The sequence below is a fragment of the Malus sylvestris genome, chromosome 6, assembly GCF_916048215.2.
Source record: "Malus sylvestris chromosome 6, drMalSylv7.2, whole genome shotgun sequence".
Lineage (NCBI taxonomy): Eukaryota > Viridiplantae > Streptophyta > Magnoliopsida > Rosales > Rosaceae > Malus > Malus sylvestris.
This window is the reverse complement of record NC_062265.1, coordinates 5,415,016-5,436,861: the sequence shown is the minus strand read 5'-3', so window position 1 is coordinate 5,436,861 and position 21,846 is coordinate 5,415,016. Positions and strand designations below refer to the sequence as shown.

The window sequence follows — 21,846 nt, the reverse complement described above, 5'->3', positions numbered from 1 at the left end:
TCACAAACCACTCACACCACGACCAAGAAGATCACCATTATGTGGGATCCTTGATATCGTGCAGTTGCAACAAAGGAGCAGCATAGTGCATTGGGCAGCGACATTGGCTCGGTTATCAGGAATCATTGCCCCCTCCTATGGGAGTCCTGGAAAGTTGTCCCACCTGAAGTCAAGGAAGTCGTTCTTCATGAATTATCGGTAAGTATTTTCAACTTCAAATACTAAAGTTTTATTAAAGTATACAAATTATTGTAAATTTTAACTACTATTTTTTTTTTTGAATTTTGCAGCATCACTATGAGTTCAATAACCTCGATGCCAATCAAAACCAATACATCAACGACCTTTGCACTAGTAGGTTTATTCAATGGAAGAGCGACCTCCACAAGCATTATGAAAATTTTGATGGTCTAAAGGTCGCTCTAGCAGTTAAGTGCCCTGTAGAGTTGGTGGACCACCGGATGAGTGGGAGTGGCTTTGCGGCCATTTTCAAGATGAAAAATACCTCGTAAGTATAATATATATATTTCAATAATATTTAATCCAAATTTTAAAATTTTAAATAATAAGTTTTTTTTTCATTAATTGTTATAAATATCTAAACTAATACGTTTTTTAATTCAACAGAAAAATGTGAAGGCAAACTCGATCAATCGGTCGAAGAAGAAACTTCTTCACTGCTCTGGCTCACAACGTTTCTCTTATAGGTTGGAGGAGCGACGTAAGGTAACCGTATATTTATTTTAAATTTTCATTCTCTTTACTTTCTATTACACAAATAGTAATCTATGTTAACATTTTTTTTTCAGGGGGGGTCAAAGTTTCCCAAGATTGACATGTTCAAGAAGGTGTACGTTCGGCCCGGGGATGAGCTAATGGAGTAGCTTCATGTAAGTTATTTCAATTTTTAATACCCAATTAGTATTAATATTAATTACATGTATATTAAAATAACAGTCCACCATGGTGGAGAAAGGCCAGATCATTTTTGAGGAGGTGGTTTCCCAGCTTCCCACAGAGACCCCGATTGAGGAGGACTTTCCCCCTGAGAATGCTAGTTTTCAAATCATGACAGACACACTCGATCAGACCCTCGGTCGTAGGCATGGGAATGTTCCTCTGGGGCTTGGGAAAGCCCACATTTGGGACCCGTTTGCCTTATCCTCCAGGCATAGAACAAAAGAGGTTGAATCGCTGACATCTGAAGTGGCGAACCTAAGATGCAGATTGCCGCCCAGTAGTTTCAGCTTGTGGCCCAAAGTAGTTTGATGAACCAAATTCATCTCGCCCTTCAAATCTCTAGCATTTGATTCCCCAACATTGAACAACCTTCAGGAACGACCTCCTAACCCCCCGCTGCAGCAGCTACGACCTCCCAGCCCCCCAATACAGCAACAACACCATCAGTAGGCTATTGTGATGTGGAAGACTACCTATTTTAGTTTTGTTTTAAATTGTTTTCAAATTTAAAAATATTTTTTTCCCTTGTATGTACATTTTCAATATTTTTTTAATTCCATATATATTCTTCTTTACATTTCTGTTTCTAATTTCATTAAATTAATTTATACATAAAACAATATTATCAACATTTAAAAGGAAAAACTAAATAATAAATAAATAAAATTAATTTTAAATCTTACTACAGCGGCCTCTATGTCTGTCGCACAAGGATTTGAAGGTCAAACCTTAGTTTTGTCTAACGGAGTATAACGCGCAACGAACACTGCTTCATCTCTCTTTGTTTCGCGTAATGACAACAAATTCCGCCACGCAACATTCATTCTGCACGACGAAGCACTTGCCTCTGTCGTGCAATGTTTGATGTCACGAGCTTTGCACGACTATGTGTTCGCCGCCCAATGTTTTTCGGCGACTGTATTTGCCTTTGCATGACAGTTTTCCCTTTGTCACCCAAGCAATTATGCTTACTAATGACATCACACCTTCAACGAAAGTCCTCATTCGATTTCTTGGAATGGTGAAAAGATGGTTCAAGCGGAACCTTACAATTACTTAGTATTTTTCCATGTCATGGATTTGCTAAGCCCTGCACAATGCCATACTAGGAAAAAACTAGTTTCATAATATGAAAATAGTCTCTTGATCTTCAACTACTTTGATGCCCAGCGCCCGGCTGAGTAAAAATATCATGGGAGATCATGCAGCAGCGCCTTGCTGGGCGGTAGAAAGTATGAACACTATCTAGGAAGGAAAATGAAGCTCCAACTCTACTATATATAAGATAGCATAGCAATCACTGTCGGGGGGTCAATAACCAAGCTACAAAGAATTTGATTTAGATCTTGACCCCTTAGATAATAGTATCCCAAAGTTCAAGGTCGACGAAGATGCTATCTACAGCAGCCTTGACCCGACAAACCAGAATGCAAAGCCAAGATATGGTTAAAACTGTTGAAGGAAATATTTGTAAAAACATGTTCATTTAAGCAACATCTATAGCATGCTATTAACAATTAAAAGGTGGAATCATGCTTGCATGCACTTAAAAGCAAAACATTAACCATGAAATTCAAAGCCTAGTAGATTGGTGAACCAAGACTTAACTCAAATCAAAGTGAGTTGAGAAATTATACCTTTGTAGATTCCTCTTTGCATAAGCAAAGGCTAATCACCCAAAGAGAGGGCCTTCATTCCTAGCATTAATAATAATGAGAGAGTACGCTTACTCATTTGCATCTTTTGCAAGTACCCATCTTATTTGGCCTCTAGAGAATGTAGCCTCACAATGATGTGATGTTGGCTCCATTGCACTTAGTTAAGTCATTCCCACCATGCAAGTTCGGGTAGGGGTTCAAGAACAACCTCACAATGATATGATGTTGGCTATTCTCGTTTCCTACCTTTCACAACATCAAGTATGCATATAGACTCCTCCTGAGTGTAAGCACGCACTTTGTACTCCCCCATGATAAGGTGAAGCCGGTGTACGAGTCACAAACGATCGGAGCCTACCACGGTGGAAGGCCACGAAAGAGTGTTCAAAGCACTCTCACGCTTCTCAACTTAATAATGGTTTGGTTGAGGGTTTTTAGGTCTCATCACATATAAATATTCATTTTAATCTTTATTAAAACAATTTTGGTCCTATTACAACTATTGGTCCATTTGATTGAATTTAGTTGTATATAATACTCCCACTATGCTTATAAAACGGTTTTTAAAGCAAGAGTATATGATACTACTAACATAAACTTTGCATTCATTGGATGGACTATATAGTTGCCTTAGGGCCTTAGGATGACTATGAACCTTTGTTTAGATTCAACACGAGCCTAGTGTTGAATCTCGGTCTAGGGATGGTGATTGATTTTAGTTACGCATTTAATCACATTAAGGCGTGTTGTCTTAGGGGCGTTGGACCCAACTACTTCATTTTCATGCATATCAAATAAAGCAAGAAAGAAGTACTTCAAAGTAAAGGTGAGCTTATGCTCATTACAACATTTGAACAATTCAAATTACTTTAAAGTAAAGAAGAGCTTAAGCTCTTTTACAACATTTGATCAAATCAAATTACAACCAAAATCTAATCTACACATTCCCATGGTTCAAACAAATTTGAAACGGCCTTTCACATAGCTCAATTATCGTAGGCTTAGGTTCATAATCACCCTTTAATTAATTAACACTTTAACTAATTAAAATTGAATGCAACATTTTCATTTGGTTTTTGTATCAATAAAATTGATTTAAATGGAGCTAAATGAAATGAAAATCCAATTCTCATTTAAAGAGACAAAACAATTTTGTTCTCAACCTAATTTGGGCCAAAATGCAATTACCACAACTTTTTGGGATATATTGCAAAAACACAAACTTTTGGGGTCACTATGTAAAAACACAAAAGTCCACTACTTCATGTAATTACAACTAGAACCCAAAAATTTCACCAAATGTAAAAACTTCATTAAAGGAGCAAAACAATTTGTCCTTTAGCGTTTTTAGGCCTTAACGTCAAAACGTAAACTTTCGGGTCAAAATACAAATACACAAAAGTATCAAAACTTTATGTAATTGCATAAAAGCCCCAAAAATACCCTATTTTAATAGGGTGGCCGGTTTTAGGGAGAAAAGAGAGAAAAGAGAGAAAAGATAAGTCCACAAAAATTTGGAAATTTTCAACTAAGTCATAAAGCCATGCAAGTGGAAATAGGTTGATGTGAATAAAGCCATGCAAGTGGTGTGTGTAAGAGAAGTTACACACCCATCACCATTTCTATTACCTTTCAAAAATAATAAATGTTTTGATGATAGATAAGTCACACCCACCAACACAAAACAAAGACTTTATGAAATAAATCAAAACTTTGAATCAAAACATCAAACCTTTTTGTTCTTGGCAAGAACATCAAGAACAATGAAGAACATCCATGAAAATCCATAAGAGCTCCATGAATGTTTTCAAGCAATAAAACTCAAATTTTCACCATTCAAAATGGGGCTAACATCCTAGGGTACTTAGAGGTTCCAAAAGTCACTTTAAAACACTTTTAACAAGTCAAACAAGAACCCAAAAAATCACCCTTTGGATTTGGCCGAAAATCCCCAAAAACATGGCCCCAAATTTTAGCTCCAATATTCATGCTCATATGAACTACATCTACAACATTTGAGATGGAAAATTTTCTAACAAAATTTTCATTCAAAGAAGCAAGAATAAAGCTTCTAACATATTACAACATTTAAATCAAAGACTATGAACTACAAAACCCAAAAGGATTCACCAACTACTAGACCTAGGCTCTGATACCACTTGAAGGAAATATTTGTAAAAACATGTTCATTTAAGCAACATCTATAGCATGCTATTAACAATTAAAAGGCGAAATCATGCTTGCATGCACTTAAAAACAAAACATTAACCATGAAATTCAAAGCCTAGTAGATTGGTGAACCAAGACTCAACTCAAATCAAAGTGAGTTGAGAAATTATACCTTTGTAGATTCCTCTTTGCATAAGCAAAGGCTAATCACCCAAAGAGAGGGCCTTCATTCCTTGCATCTTAGATCTATGGATTTGGATGGATGAAATAGGTTTCTCCAAGTTCCCAAAATTGAGAACCTTTAAGTCTCCACACCAAGGATGGATTGATGAAGAAATGAGTGACCTAGAGGAAGCAAGATTGCTAGTTAATTTCCTCTAGGGTGGCCGGCCTCTTTAGAGAGAAAAGAGAGTTTTGTGTTCTCATCCTTTCTCCAAAAGAAACCCTAAATGAATTTTGGCTATAAAGTCATATTTATACCTTAATTCATTGGAGTGGCAAACTTGTAAATAAGTCCAAAACCCACTCCATCTCTAAATGGCCGGCCATAGGGATTCATTGGACTATTTGGGCCTTTGTGAATCATTATTCATTAAGTTGTCATACAACTTAAGTCAATGGACTTGACGTTCGAAGCCCATTGGGCCTTAAGGTCCAAAACTATCCCGAGGTCTTTAACGAACTTATTCATTTGATTAATTAACATATTAATTAATCCTTGCCATAAATAATTAAACCATTTAATTATTCTTACTCATCTCCGTTGTTTCTTCAATCTTTACCTTACACGGTGTACGATCCATTAGGTTCCTTTTAGCGAGGTAGTGGGCGATTAGAACTCTTTCAAACCGATTGTGAATTGAAACTTACTTTCAATTCTCCCTTTAGTGATTATACACGTTTAGGGCTTCCACAAAGCATGAGTGACACCTAGCAGCATATCATGGTTACCCAAGCTAATTAGAAGAGGTGGAGAACCTATTCAGTTTAGGATTACAAATGCAATACGGTCTTTCTCTAATACAATACTCTTGACCGCATTGTTTGGTTTGATAGTTTATTCATGTCTACTATCCAATGTGATTCGTGTGCTTATATGATTACCTTGAATGTGATTTGGAACGACTTCCTAAATCTCATTCATACTCTGATCAGAGATTCTTAATCATATCATAGAGTATTCTCCCTCAAACGGTTTGAAGGTTAGAGATCCATTGTTGCGCATTCACTTGCCTCCATAGCTAAGTGGCTTAACCCCAACTATGCCGTGGACACCCTCTTGATGGAGTGACTTTGACATAATCAAAGATCAAGGACTTAACCACAAGACAACTATGATGCCTCAGGTCAAAGGACTACTTTGCATTATCCCAACCATGAGTTCTCATGTGACATGAATATGAGAACTCTTCGTTGATCATGTTCAGTGAACTCATTCTCTATTGAGCACCTACATACTTGTCTTGATGTCACACACACCAATGACTCGAGACTAGTCACTCTCCCTGAGAGAAGACACAGCACGTACTGATCTTAACGGACTGTCAATGCCCAATTGGCAATCCTATGATCAGGAACGTTTAGGATGTGTTTACGAAAGAATGGTCTCATGAATCTAACTTCTTTAGATTGCATTCTCCCAATCACATATTCCTTGGACTTATCGTTTAAGCATATAACATTTATATGAGACGGCTCAAACAATAATCTTTGCCCTTTATATTCAAACTACATTAGTTTAACTTTGTGAAATGTCCGTAAAGTATCATCATATGATTGGTTTTAGGGCACATTTCCAACGACTGTCTGATTATGAGAAGGAACTATTGGAACCAAATTTACATAATGCCGCAAATGATGGAGGTACAAATTCGAGCAACCTGTAAAACAAAGAACAACAGTGAACAAGCCTAAGACTAGGGAGAGGGTATGTGTAGGCCAAAGGCTTTTTGACAGTCAAGTTAGCGAACAATTTTAGACTCAAGCAGTGGGCAAGAGAATTAGAATACTGAGATTACGTTACCAAAGATGAACCCTAGATGGGTGTATTTATACCAGCTGAGAGATAGACCTTTTTAGGATGGAATCCTTATTCTAAGCTGGAAAAATCCTAGAGGATATCTAAAAGTAGATATTGCATCCTCTTAGGAGTTGTGATTACTTGCGGCGCACCCTAAATCCCATATTGTAGGAACTCCAAGACTTATAAGGAAACTGATTATGTCCATATCCAGATAAGATCTCGTGTCTTGTAGAATAAGCACGGTCATTCCAGCAGAGTTGCTGACTTCGCCTGTTTTCCTGAAACTGGATGATTGTGATACCATTGCTTCGTCTGATCTAGCTCTGCTCGGAGCTATCGAGTCCATGATCGGACTTTTGAGGTAACGATATTCAAATCAGCCTTACTCTAGTCCTGAAAAACCATGGTCCCACAATTACCCCTAACTTTACAACTGAAAGGGCAACATGTTCCTCTTAAGTTTGGATAGTTATCCAAAGACCATGCCTTTTGGGATAAGCTGGAATACGTACCATTTGATCTTCTTCTTTCGTGTTGGCCTGGTTTCTTGTAGAGTAATAGAAACGCTTCAGATTCAAGCATATAGTCTTGAATGTCGTGTCACAAAGATCATAATGATTATGCATATCGCGTGGGCATATTTTGCAAGAGGCAGCCATTCATTTCTTTGAGTAGCTTCAATCTCCGTATCCATTAATCTTAGGGTAAAGACCTTTTGTATTCACTAGTAAGATTGCTTGGTTCTTTGTCTTTAAATAAAGACCTTTTGTATTCATTGGTAAGATTGCTTGGTGCATTGTCTTTAAATAGCCCCTTCATAGTTGGAACTCTTCATATTTTCTTATTTCTTCCATTCAGCTTTCATAATAGAGCCTTATCGTTAGCTTCATGATCCTTTTTTCAATGATCTAATCTTTCAGAGTTTCAAACCATAATGTAAACCCTTGGTCAGAGTTTTAGATACATAGCTGAGAAGTTGGTGCGGGGGAAAACTATGCCTATATATTCCTGGAATGGCTCATATGGCTTTAGGAATATTTTTTCAAGTTCATTTTACTCTAGTCATTAAGCATGTTAGAGTAAAACACTTTGGATCTTTTCATTCCTTGCTTCCTAATCGCGGAATATAGTTTAATCCATCAATTTTTTTAAGTAACCTAACTTTGAAGTAAGGAGTACGTACTAAGGCGAAACACGAGTAAGCTTGTGAGCCCAGGACAGAGCTCAAAAGCCCACTGAGTGACATCGATTTAGAAAAATGTCACCTCCCAAAACTTAGTATTTATAAAGATTCTCATTGCGATATTCGGAGTACTACCTTACTTTAGCACCATGTATTAAATATTAAACCCATGGAAAACCTTTTGCCTATAGTTGTGTTAATGCATTGATTGGATTAAGGATGAGAAAGTGTCGAACAATACCCGGAATGGCCTCCAGATTTTAATGTTAGTTTGACATGTTTGAGCTGTCTTGTTTGTTCTTTCACTTTGCCCCCATTCTAGGTCAAAGGATTTCAATAAGGCAATGTGTAACTAGGAATGGGCTTCATTCTCAGTCTGAACTACGTGTTTGTTCGTAGTGAATCTTAAACGAAAGTCCGTTTGGGACTTGGTTGCCTACATGTTGGTCAAAAACACTAGTGCTTCTTTAGGAAAACCTAACCTTCAAAATATGCATTTGTGATTATTAAGTTATTAGAAGAACTACGTAGAATGTTAAGGTGACAGCATAACACTAGTGCTTTTACAATTTGATTTTCAAAAACTGCTTTCTTTTAGTTTCTTTAATTTTACCAATTTCTTTATTACTTTGTAATTAAATTCGTTTTTATTATTTTAGATCATCAAAATCAACTTTTTCCAAATTTTGTTTTAAATAGTTGATTAAAATTTGGTTTTTACTTAAAGTATGTTAAATAATCCCTGTAAAAAACGAACTTGCATGAGCATTCTTACTAGAGAGGAGGATTATCTCACCTCCTAATCTCTCTACCCTTCCTTCCCCTCCTATTTAAATGATTACGATTAAGCCACATTAATATTAGAGAAAGACAAAAAGAACACTGTGAGAGGAGGGGGGGAAGGGGATGAGAATAAGAGGGGAAATAATATTGATCCCTTACTAGAACTACCTTGTTATCTTGCAAGTATTTTAAGTGTTTTAAGTGTTTTTATCTCTACTTTTGCAGGTGATAAGAATCCCATCAAGCTCCGTTGGAATAAAATTCCTCTTGAGGATTTCCTAGTCTGGATGCCTCCTTCGGACTTGCTTAACACATGGTGTTGCAAAACATACTTGGCTTAGCACATTGGTATGAGGTAGGAGTAGTTGTACTCAAGGTCGGAGTTCACAACCACCTCGGATGATTTCCGGATTGCCCTTTCGACAATTCCTTCGAATGGCATAGAGCTCAGGTTTGAATGTTATAACTCACAACCTTTATGGTTGTATAATCTTTCCGGAAGTTGGATGGTGCACAAAACTTTCGGGTCAGGGCGCCATATGCATGTGCCCATAGCCCACCAATAGTAACTGCACTTATTAAGGATCGAGTCTCTCAAGCGGCTAGCAATCATGTGAAGTTTCAAAGTTCTTCATAATTTTAGATTTACGGTATTCTACCGCAGTGAATGGTGTAACAAAAAACAAAAGATGGCGTGCAAAGATCTAAAAAGATCATTCCCAGCTTTGGGTCTTCTGTCCTAAACATATACTTAATCATGTATGTAATTAAATAATTAAAAGTACTTATATCTTGTAGCGATACCATGGTTTGAGTAGGACCATGATTTTTTGGACCTAAGACATGTCGCAGGTTAAGTGGCAAGGAGGATCGAAATGCCCATAACACATGATGTTTAGGCGAACAAGCTGAGAAGCCTTAGTTAGATCGGACCAACCTTAGTCAAATTAGACTAGGCCTAATCAGATCGGACCAGCCCTAGTTAGATCGTACTAGCCTTAGTTAGATCGAACTAGCTTTAGTTAGACGAAGTCAAAATACCAAGCGAAGTTAGACAGACCAGGCTTAAGCTCAATAAAGATATTACTTGTTAAGTAAGGAAATCTTAACTAAGGTCAAATCAGAATATCTTAGGGATTAGGTGAAGGAAGATTGATTATCTCATCCTAGATTTCCTCCTAGATAGTCTCTTGATTTGATTAAGATTACTTTCCGTACAAGAACTCTCAAGATCCCTATAAATACCCTAGCCTGGGTATTTATGAAAGGACTTCTCTTTCTCTCTCATATCTATAGACATCACATCTCTCTCCCTTCAACTTCTCTCTAAGTCTTATATTCTCTAATACACACATATTCTTAATCGCAACGCCGCATTCTACGCGTACACACGTCCATGAAGAACTCATCTACCAATGCCCGGCTAATGAGTCGATAGTATACTGTATATTTTACCTTATTAGTAGTTATAATTATTAGTTATTTTGGTTGAATTTGGGATACTTTGTTATATATTCCAATGCAGGACATTCGACTTCCTCTGAATTAAAATGTGACCAAATGGATGAATTTTGACGTGATTCCAAGTGGAAGACATTCATGAGTATCTCAACTTGTCCGTACCAAAATTTCACATTTTTCTACCAAGTGCTTTATTTATAGCGATGAAATAAAGGACATGCGCACCGTGTTGTGAAAGTGACATTTTGGGCTTATTTGGGCCTTTTGGCGTCCAAGATAAGGTCTTTAGTGTTCAAGGTCTTCTAAAATTATGTTCAAGACATCTCAAACTTTAATTCAAGTCATTTTGGGCTAGTTTTGGAGTCTTGAAAATCCAGAAATGTGGGATTTTTGTGGCTGGGCATATTTCCCAAAGTTAGAATACGAATGTATTTCCTGGTTATCTTATTCTATCATGTTTCCTAGTTTTAAGAAGACCTTTTCTAGTTAGGAATTTATTATGTAGTAATGTAAATAAGGCTAGCCATTAGGGTTTTGGAACGCATCAATTTGGAGAACATAGAGAGCATTTGACAATTCAAGTTTATTTTCAAGGTGTTTTCTACCTTTTTTTTCTATTTCAATAAAATTCCTTTTGTTTTATGATCGTTTGTAACTAATTTTTGTTTGATAGGGCAAAGTCAGGAGCCTTAGTATGAATACGTAGTCTTATTGAATTGCTTATGATATTATGCATGCATACTTTAAATTATTTGATCACTGTGTTTAAATTATCTTTATATCTTAATGCTTAGCTACCATTAGGATGTTTAGATAAGTAAACGGATGCAATTCGATCGGAATAACACTGGAGGATTGAGTATGGCTTCTTGTGGTTAATAATTGTAATTTCTTTTAAGGCGAATATCATGCTCTTAGGCGTTGCATGGTTTTTCAAAAGGTTTTCACAAAACTTAATGAGTCTTGCATGTTTACAATTGATCTGAATATCACAGACAGATTGCATGTTAGATATATGTTCTTACTTGAATATGTTCTTACTTCAAAGTTGCATTGTAATTCATAAGTAATTGGTAAAATTATATATGATTGTTAAATTGATGGTGAGACCTAGTATTTAAATTAATTTTCAAAATTGTTTTCTTTTTTCTTTTTCTTTTTTTTTTACTTTGCCAATTTATTTAATTGTTTTTATTATTTTAGGTCATAAAATAAACTTTCCTCAAACTTTGTTTTAAGTTGTTAATTAAGAAATAGGTTAGATACAAACTATTCATTCAATCTCTATGGAGAATAACCTTGTTAGAGCCGAATATACTACAATTACCTTATTCTCTCGCAAGTTAAGTGTCTTTATTCTTACTTTTGCAAGTGATAAAAATCCCCGGTAACCGCGCCAATTTCTTGGTAGGATTTTTACCCCCTGAAAAAGTGGGATAAAAACACAAAAAATACTTGCAAGAGTATTGTAGGGTTTAGAAGGCTAGGTTTTCCTTATGCATATTCTCCTTGTGATATTCAAGCAAGAACATAAATCTAATATGTAATCCGTCTGTGATACTCAAACCAAATGTAAACATGCAAGACTTATTAAGTTTTATGAAAACCCTTTGAAAAACCATGCAACGCCTAAGAGCGTGATATTCACCTTAAGTGAAATTACAATTATTAACCACAAGAAGCAATACTCAACTCTCTGGTGATATTCCGACCAAATTGCATCCGATTACTTGTCTAAACATCCTAATGGTAGCTAAGCATTAAGATATAAACTAGTTTAAACACAGTGATTAATATTTCATAGTATACATGCATAATATCATAAGCAATTCAACAAGGATTACATATTCATGCTAAGGCTCGTGGCCTTGCCCTAGCAAACGGAAATTAGTTACGAACAATCATAAAACAAAAGGAATTTTTTTGACATAGAAAAAAGATAGAAAACACCTTGAAAATAAACTTGAATCATCAAAAGCTCTCCACGTTCTCCAAATTGATGTGTTCCAAAACCCTAATGGCTAGCCTTATTTATACTACTACAAATATAAAATCCTTACCAGAAAAGGTCTTCTTAAAACTAGGAATCATAATAGAATAAGATAACCATGAAATACATTCATATTCTAACTTTGAGAAACCTGCCCAGCCACAAAGAATCCCACGTTTCTGGATCTTCAAGACTCCAAAATAGGCCCAAAACAACTTGAATTAAAGTTTGAGATGTCCCGAACACAAAAGGCATCATCTTGGATGCCAAAAAGCCTAAATAAGCCCAAAATGTCACTTTGACAGCACTGCATGCAGGTCCTTTATTTCATCACCATAAATAAACCTCTTAGTAGAAAAATCTAAAACTTTGACACAAACAGGTTGAGACACTCATGAACGTCCTCCAATTGGAATACTCCAAAATTCATCCGTTTGATCACATTTGCTCAAGAGTAAATTGAATGTCCTAAATTGGAATATACAACAAAGTATCAAAAATTCAACCAAAATAACTAATAATAAGGTAAAATATATAGTATAATATTGACTCATCAAACACCCCCAAACTTAGCTTTTTGCTTGTCCTCAAGTAAAACAAAACTCAAAAACAAAATAAAAACTAACAAACTAAATATTTAAACAAAAATTAACCAAGACAATTTTCACCTTCAAGTTCCCAACCATAAAAAAAGTTAAAAATTAGAACAGCATTCCAAAAGTTCCAACCAATCCCACCACAGAATCCAAGCTATTTATAACTAATTACAAAAGAATTCATGAACTTCTTTGGTGTAAAGTAAAATGACAAAGTTAAGGAGACTCGACTAAAACCCCTACCTGTCGTCCTTTTTATTCAAACATATTTAAACTTTAAACATGCTTTTTTTTCTTTCTTCTTTTCGATTTTTCTCATACTTTTCTTCATCATTTTTCTCCTTTTTCTAGCAATAGTAGTGGTCGTGCAATGCCAATTTCATTAAGCTTTCGATCCAACCCATGTAACGAGTTTTAGGTCAATGATTCACAAACCATAAGGCTTTAGGGCACTACATGTAGAACACCCCTAAGGACTTACTAACTCGAGCTAAAAAGGCTATGAAACCAACTAACCACCCTGCTCCATGCTAAGACTCCACCGTTTGTCACGAGAATCACTAACACACCCCCACCAAGATCAAGGCATGCTGGCCGTCACGTGAGGGTGACGTAGCCATGTGCACAGTGCGGAAGCAATTAAGATAAGAAACATACGAATAATTAAAACCGAATCTACTAGAGTGCACAAGAAAGTAGAAAGTGATAGAAGTTAGTTACAAAAGTAAATACTCCTAATCATAGCATAATAAGTCTAGGTGCAGTCCAGTAAGACAAGTACTAATTATACAGTACCAGGAATATCCTACTGTTATTTAGATATGTCAAAACCACCGAAGTCCTCGAACCTAGCAACAGCAAGCTTATCTAAAACCTGGAGGGGCGCAAAACAGAAAAGGTGAGTGGGCAAAAACAAATGTTTTACAAAACTATTCATTTATCAACATATCTAACCCCTCACTGTAAAACATGTATAATTTTTCCCAGAATCAAGATATATGCATATACATCAATATATATGTAATTATATCAATTCAAATCATACTTCACGTAATCATATTCACATGTATGCCATGTCAAGATATAATAGAGTAAGCAATTCAGGTAAGAATAATTTCATAAAAATATAACATGTTAGCCGGAACCCCTATGGTAGTCTGTACGGCTGAATTCATAGCTCAAAATCAATCTAGTCGAAGTCACTACAATGACCTATACGGCACTATACTACATAAGAGTCGGAACCAAATGAAAAGGTCTGTACGACAATAATGGGTGTAATATAATCATGCTCAATTCTACTCACACATAATAGCTGGGTGATAAATCGCTAGTCACCTACAAGTCGAAACCACCTAAGATGGTCTATGCGACAGGACTATGCACCTAAATTAGATCCAATATGAGCATATGGTGCGGGATGTGACATTATATACAGGCCTGTGCCATATCTCTAGCTAAATCACAATCACCCTAAGTGCAGTTTTATGAGCTCAACGTTATTCAATCACATATCACATCATCGACAATTTACATAACCAAACATAACTCACCTGAGCTTACTTGAGCGTCCACAGCATCACACACACACACACACACACACACACATATATATATATATAAAGCATCATATACCAATCCATATACGAATTATGCTTATATGCATGGCATTTACGGCATACTTTCATTTAAACACAATTTTTTGGGAAAATATCAAGTATATAATTATATACTGACAACCAAAAGCCCACTCACTGGTATGTCGAAGGGTCGTAGCCCCCGAGTCGCCCTTGAACACGCTCGTCCTCAGGATAAGTCTCACTTATATGCGAATTAACTATAAAAACGTTATTTAAAGCACATAGGCAAAACTAGCTAATAACTTCTCATACAAAGCTCAATTTGGGTATATGAATATACCACAGTGACCTACACAACCTCAGGATCATTCCCAAATTTTTAAAATAATTTTTCATCCACCCACGAGTCACCATGAGCTGGCGAGTGCACAGCAAAACTCACGGCCACGCGCAGGAAACCCTAACGGAAACAGTAACGGCAATTAGGGAATATTCCGCTAAATCCTAACAGATTCCGTTAAACTTAACTGACGGCGTCAAAATATTCCGTCAGAATTGGCAGAATATTCCGTCGTCTTCAACCTCAGACTCCGGCGACCGTCGCCGTCGCTGGAAAACTGGGAATTTTTCAAATCGCTATATCTCACTCATTTTTCATCAATTTCCTACGAAATTTGCTCCAAAATGAAGCTTACAACTTGAAGAACATTTCCTTACCAATTTGAAGCTCCAAAAGTCACGGAATCTCGTCAGAGAAATTCCACAAAATCCGGCCAAGCTTGAAAATCATGATCCCAACATCCAATTTCACCCAACGAACCACTCCGAGCTTCCTTAGGACCTCCTAAGGGCTTCCTATGCCCTTAAAATTCCTTAAAAATCAACATTTTACGTGAGCATGAATAGTACCTCAAATCGGGGTTCAGATTTCATGAGTTTTCAAAGGAGTTCTTACCTGAAAATGGTACCATTCAACTCATATGGTTCTCACGAACACAATGGTGTGCTTCGCACCCTCGATCTTCACACTTTCGATGGGTTTTGGGTGTAGTCCGTACAAGAGAGAAGAGAGAGAAAGTAAGTCTGAGAGAGAGAGAGAGAGGATGTGTGTGTGGCCTAGGATTGGTCAACAACCAAAATACATAATAACCTAATCCTAATTGGTTCCAAACAATTAGGATTTAAGAATATTGACCCAAAAACAACACTCAAACCACATCACACAATTTAACATCCATGGGCATTTTCGTCAATTTACGTCAACAAGAATTATTTTCCGGTACGGGCTGTGACAATCACTGCTGGCTTGGTTACTAAGTAAAGTCTTAGGTGGAACAATTATTACTTTAATTGTAACAAGAACTAAATTTTACTTTACTTTGAACAAAAATTTAAACATACTTAGACAAAAAGCAATTGCTTCAATCTCACTCCCCACAAACCATGTTGGTGTGAATGTGTAAATTTTGAAAGTATAACACATGAATTTGGGTCTAAGCAGTAATAAATAAAAAAGACTCTATCGTGAGATTAACCTTCACCCTGTCCATTTGTTCTAAAGTTTAAAATAATTTATCGATATTAACTTAAAAATGAAAAATTTTAACTGACTCAAAAAATTAAAAATCTAAAATTTACTGCCCCACCCCCAAACTTAAATCACACAGTGTCCTCAATGTGTGGAAAAATAAATAACAGTAAAATAAAAAAAAAGAAAAAGAAAATCAAATAATAAACTAACGGAAAATAAAATAAACAAAAAAAACACTTAAAAATAAAGATAGTCCAACATCCCGCCATAGGCTATTTTCAAAACTGCATCCATGGTTTGATACATCTCTCCAGAGATATGTAGGTAGTTATTTTCGGATTCAACCACAGTCCCCAATCAACCTCATTCTCCACTCGTCGGTGATCATGGACTATTTCGATTGGATTTCGCCTCCACCTGCGGATGTGCGCGAATTTGGTTTCAACTCACTCTACATGGGAATTTATTTTGGGAAAAAAGTGATCAAACGAAGGGATTTTGGAGTAATTTCAATTGGAGTAGATTTGTGGGTCTTTCAAGATAATTGTATCAAAGTTCCAGAATTTAATTCCAAATCGTTTGATCGGAGTGAAGAAAAGAAAGCCCAAGCGCAGCTTTTCCGTATCAATCAGCTTTCGTTGTGCCGAACAAGGGGTGGGTTTAATAGGGCATTGCTTCATAAATAAAACGTTTTGTCTATATTACCTGAATGATGTGAAATTTTTTGGCAACGTAAATTTTTGTATATTTAGCTTTCACCTAGGAGCAAAGGTTCGATTCTTGGCAACGTAAATTTTTGTATTCTTTTTTCTTTAATTTTGTTACTATTCTACATTCAACCTCTATGTTCCCAAGCTTGTCCCTTACGTAGCTTAATAAGAAAACTTGCTTTTAACTATTTTGTTTTAAATGGCTAAATTCGGCTTCACATTATCTAACCTAGCCGAATTCTACCCTCCCCTTAGTCTAAATACATTGTTGTACTAAAAAAATGGCTTGACTCAAAACAACGTTGTTTGTCCAAGTCTTTTAAAAAAACATAATAGTCTTCTTCCTCTTCGTCAATCATTTGCATAACCTGCAGCCGCCTGTCCGCCGTTGCATTCTTCTTCTCCACCACATGACCAAACTTGGGTAGTCCTCGGAAATCCTCAAATCAACTAATCCGGGCTTCCGAGTGGTCACGTGACCACCCAGCTAGTCCCTTAGGCCCCTCCAGAGGGCTCTCTTTGGCCCTATAGCCCTCTAAGAAATTAATATTTTAATGAACAGTGTCAGACCATTTTTTTTACCATCTCCAACCAAGAACCAGAGAGCCATAGGCCAAACATAGCCCTGTGACAAAAAATCATCTCCAACCGAGGGGGCCAAAAGGCCATAGGGCCAAACATAATTTATTATTTTAATTGAATTAATATGGTTACTTAAATTAAACTACCTCAATAATTTTACATTATGGATTATCAATAATTTTTCGAGGTGGAATCTCAATAATTTTACATCTCGGATTTCGAGTGTAACGTGTCGATGTGTGAGTAACATTGCAAATTTCTTGTCGATAAGGAATCTTAATAATTTTACGCCTCAGATTTTGAGTGTCACGTGTCGATGTGTAAGTAACTTTGCAGATTTCTTGTCAATAAGGAATCTCATTAATTTTACGCCTTGGATTTTGAGTGTCATGTGTCGATCTGTGAGTAACTTTGCAGATTTCTTGTCGATAAGGAATCTCAATAATTTTACTTCTCAGATTTCGAATGTCACATGTCGATCTATGAGTAACTCTCTAGATTTTTAATCGATAAGGAATCTCAATAATTTTTCGGATAGGATTTCGAGTGCCACGTGTCAAGATGTAATTGGTTGTGGGAATTTTTTATAGAATTTTTATATGCCTGACACTTCTTATCTTCAGCTTCCAATGTCTATAAATAGGGTGGATATTGCCTATAATTCACACACCTTCAGTTTTGCCCTCTCCAATATCTCTTTTAATTCAATCTCTTTCAATTCAAGTTTGCAATGAATTCCAATTTTTGATCCTCTTCGAGTTCCAAATAGAGGGTGAGAAGATGAGGAGTCTGATGAAGAAGATGAAGCATGGCACAATACATCATATATGGTAGCCATGGCTGGGGTCATGGCGGATCAGGCAACTGAAGAACAACCTCAATGGGATGGCTCTATTGCTGGTCACAGTTACAAGCCAAGAAATAGAGAGATGGCACATCAGAATCTGATGAACAACGCCGAAAAGTGGTTTACCTTACACCAAGAGGCATACCGGAAAGATGTTGAGAGAGCATTCGGTATTCTACAAGCACGGTGGAAAATCATTAAGGAACTGGCAAGAGGGTGGAATCGAGAAAATTTGGACTCCATCATGATGTCTTTCATCATATTACACAACATGATTGTGGAGGATGAGCGAGATGGGTATATTGAGGGAGAGTCTAATGATGACCAAGAGGATCCAAATAGGTCAAGAAGGGCTCGTGCAAAAATATATGATGGACCTAATTTGTCTTTTAATCCAAGAACATGTAATATCTCTTTAAATGAGTACATGAGACGCCAAGAACTAGTACTATCTCTAAAATTTGTCATTCGTTTTTAATGGTGAGTGAAAAACAACTTCTCTTGAATTTGTCATTTCACGTACCTGCCAAAGGACGTCAGCCGGCTTGTTTCCCTTACTTGATTTTGGCCGAATGATTCAGGTCAGCAGATATAGAGCTAGTAAACTCGGCCAAAGGTTTTGATATAAAACTTTAAGGAAAGCAGCACTTACCTTGCTGTATTCATGCATAAATCTTATGCCAACCGACTTTTAATTATGTTAACTTTGTCCTATAGGCGACAAGGAAAGCGATTGATAAAGACGTAAATCACTAAATTACAGTAATCCAACTTTGCATCTAGTGTTATAATATCAAGTAAATTACGTCGACTTAACTTTATTAGTACATTTCAATCAGAGTCCGACGTATATCACTAAACCCCTAACTCAAGAAATTATTAAGATTCTTATCATTTATGGTTGTCTTGTGCTTCCATTACCACATCTAAGCAAGAAATCTAATCATGAATGCAAACTCCAAATAATAGAGGACAAGACTTCACTGTTGTTCACAGCAATACATGAATCACATGGTTGATATCTTCAATGATTTAAATCTTGGTTTACAAGCCAAAGAGAGAGACAGATTATTCTGATAATAAGTCACGCAAATCAAGTGTACATAGAAAAGTAGTGGATTGCCTATTGAATAGAGCATTCATCTTCAACTTATTGCATTATTGGTCGGATTCAAATCCTTCACACCACAAACTAAGAAGAAGTCACTTGTAATAAAAAATTAAAAAGTAGGTATAATATATTAAAGAAATCAGAAAATACATAACATTCATGCTTCTCTATAAATGTCATTTTGGTTAGTTAGGTATACACATCTAGCAGTTTAACCTAGAACCCTCAAAACCTCTTCACATACAGCATACTCAAACAATGGCCAAACTAGCAATAGTAGATTTCTCCAATGAAGACTGCTTCAAGCCTGGGACAAGTTCTTGGCTCTCAATACGCAAAGACATTTGCCATGCACTCGAGGAGCTTGGCTGTTTCGTGGCAATATTACCCAACAAAATTCCTTCGGAGGTTCGCAGTACTTTCTTCGACACGTTGGACGAGTTGTTTGATTTCCCAACTGAAATGAAAGTGAAAAGTTCTTATGAAAAGCCTTACCCCACTGGCTACATAAAAGTTAAGACCGCAGCTTTTGAAAGTTTGGGGATTGCTGGTGCTACAAACCCTGAACAAACTCAGATATTCGAACATCATTTTTGGCCTAATGGAAATGATGTATTTCGGTATGATTTACTCAACTTAATTCCACCAGAAAGATCGAAATATTTTTTTTTTTTAAGTACATTTACACAATTGATTTGTTCTTTGTTGGGCAGTGAGAGTGCCGATTTGTATACAAAAGTGATGGAAGGACTACATCATGCTGTCACGAGAATGGTGTTTGAAAACTATGGTGTAGAGGAGTACCATGATGATCACCTTCAATTGACTGTTCACACGTGCCGATTTAACAAATACTGTGAGCCTGTGAAAACTGGAACTAATGTGGGTCTGCCCGGTCATACAGATAAAAACTTTAGCACCATACTCTATCAAAATCATGTCAAAGGTCTGGAAATATGTTCAAAGGACGATGAGTGGATATGTTTTGATCCTCTGCCTTCGTCCTTCATATTTCTAGCAGGTGATGCATTTCAGGTATGCCACAAACACAATTATGTGATACGTACATACGTAATCAAATTATCATGACTATTGTTAATTTCTAAAGGTGCAAAACATTTGAAATGATATATTTTGTAATCAAATTATCAATATTTTGTAATGGAAAATATAATAATATATTTCTTAGCGGGAATGTTTGTGTGGTTTTGCTGGACTCAGGTTTGGAGCAACGACAGAATACGAGCTTGTAAACATCGAGTGACCTTGAGCGTGAATGATGTACGACACTCACTCGGACTATTTTCATTCAGGGTAGGGGAAACACATATACAGAAGGAGCTTATAGACGAGGACCACCCCCTACAGTATAAGCCATTGAATAACTTGGAATATATTCAATATTTCAAGAAAAATGGCTCCAGCCTTGGACCTGACTATACCGTCAAGGCATATTGTGGCGTTTGATTTGTATAGGTCTAAGGCTACAAGGCAATCTTCTCTCTTTATTTACCTTTCTTTACCTCTTCTCGTTTCTTTGTATTTCTTTCCTGTCAAAACATATGGCTGTGTAGCCTGTGTTTGTAGTTTGGTATATCTTTATGTCATGGCGTTGTTTCTTATTTACTGTCAAGTTGCAGCACAGTGTGGATGATTGGCAGCCGTCACTGAGTTTATTTGGCTGCCACCGATTGGAATTAATGCAGAAAGATGTATGCCAAATTGGTACTTTTGGTAGTTAAATAATGGCCTTTAATCTTGTATGTGATGCAATCTAATGGCCATACTATTCAGAAAATAAACAGTTCTCCATTGAAGAGTTGTGTGACTGATAATTCCTAATGGGCATGACTCGTTTAACCAAAAAAGTCATATTTCTCCCTTCGAATTCACAAGTCTCCATTTTCCACTCCACCAAAATCCACCAACTCCTAAATCCCAACAAATTCATCGAATTTTGGATACAACTAGATTTTGAAACATTTTAAAAAACTCAAGATTGAATACCACAAGATTTTGACAAACTCTTTAAAAATCAAAATTGAATACCACTAGAATTTAACAAATTCATTTAAAATTTTAATTAAATACACTTGATTTCTAAATTCTTTTAAAATCTATCATAATCTCAATTGGATACACCCCTTAAGTGTTATTCTCATCCTTTTCGAAAACTTAGAGATGCTAGTGTCCTTTTCCATACACTTTCTATCACTATAGTACGAAATCTAGAAGAGAAGGAGAATGTGTTTAAAAGAAAGAAAGATAACAATAATTTGAAGAATAAAGAAGTCGAATATTTTTAGTTTCTTGATACAATGATATAGGAGGATTGGAATGTGGGATAAGTCATAAATGACCGCTGTTTTAAAAATCCCCGCCTAGGCACTAGGCGGTTGGTCACCGTCCCGATTAATGTCTAGACATTTGAAAATTAAGAAATGACGCATAGACCTGCTAAGGCGCCTGCCCATACCGCCAAGGCACTCACCTAGCCTGCCCACACCCGCCTAGGTTGCTGACTCACTTAGACAGAAAATAGATTACTTTTATTTTGCATTTTACTTTTTCCAATAAATTGTAAGAGACTTGTTGAATACTTAAATGAATACACATTATATGCATGTTCCCCATGTTTTCATTATGTTCCAATACTTCCTAA

The 21,846-nt window shown here is 36.4% G+C and overlaps 1 protein-coding gene across 1 annotated transcript; it reads left to right on the top strand.

The window, feature by feature from the left end:
• The first annotated feature begins 19,399 nt into the window (after positions 1 to 19,399).
• Positions 19,400 to 20,990, top strand: LOC126626602 (probable inactive 2-oxoglutarate-dependent dioxygenase AOP2). Its single transcript, XM_050295974.1, has 3 exons — positions 19,400 to 19,804; positions 19,898 to 20,219; positions 20,406 to 20,990. The coding sequence occupies exons 1-3, from the start codon at positions 19,443 to 19,445 to the stop codon at positions 20,649 to 20,651; spliced, it is 930 nt and encodes a 309-aa protein (XP_050151931.1). The 5' UTR covers positions 19,400 to 19,442; the 3' UTR covers positions 20,652 to 20,990.
• Positions 20,991 to 21,846: the final 856 nt, after the last annotated feature.

Bases quoted from the DNA above. Each gene is read 5' to 3' on its own strand.
- LOC126626602 (XM_050295974.1), top strand. From the start codon at position 19,443: ATGGCCAAACTAGCAATAGTAGATTTCTCCAATGAAGACTGCTTCAAG. The intron at 19,805-19,897 runs GTATGATTTACT...TTTGTTGGGCAG, and splicing joins AATGGAAATGATGTATTTCG to TGAGAGTGCCGATTTGTATA. The intron at 20,220-20,405 runs GTATGCCACAAA...TGCTGGACTCAG, and splicing joins TAGCAGGTGATGCATTTCAG to GTTTGGAGCAACGACAGAAT.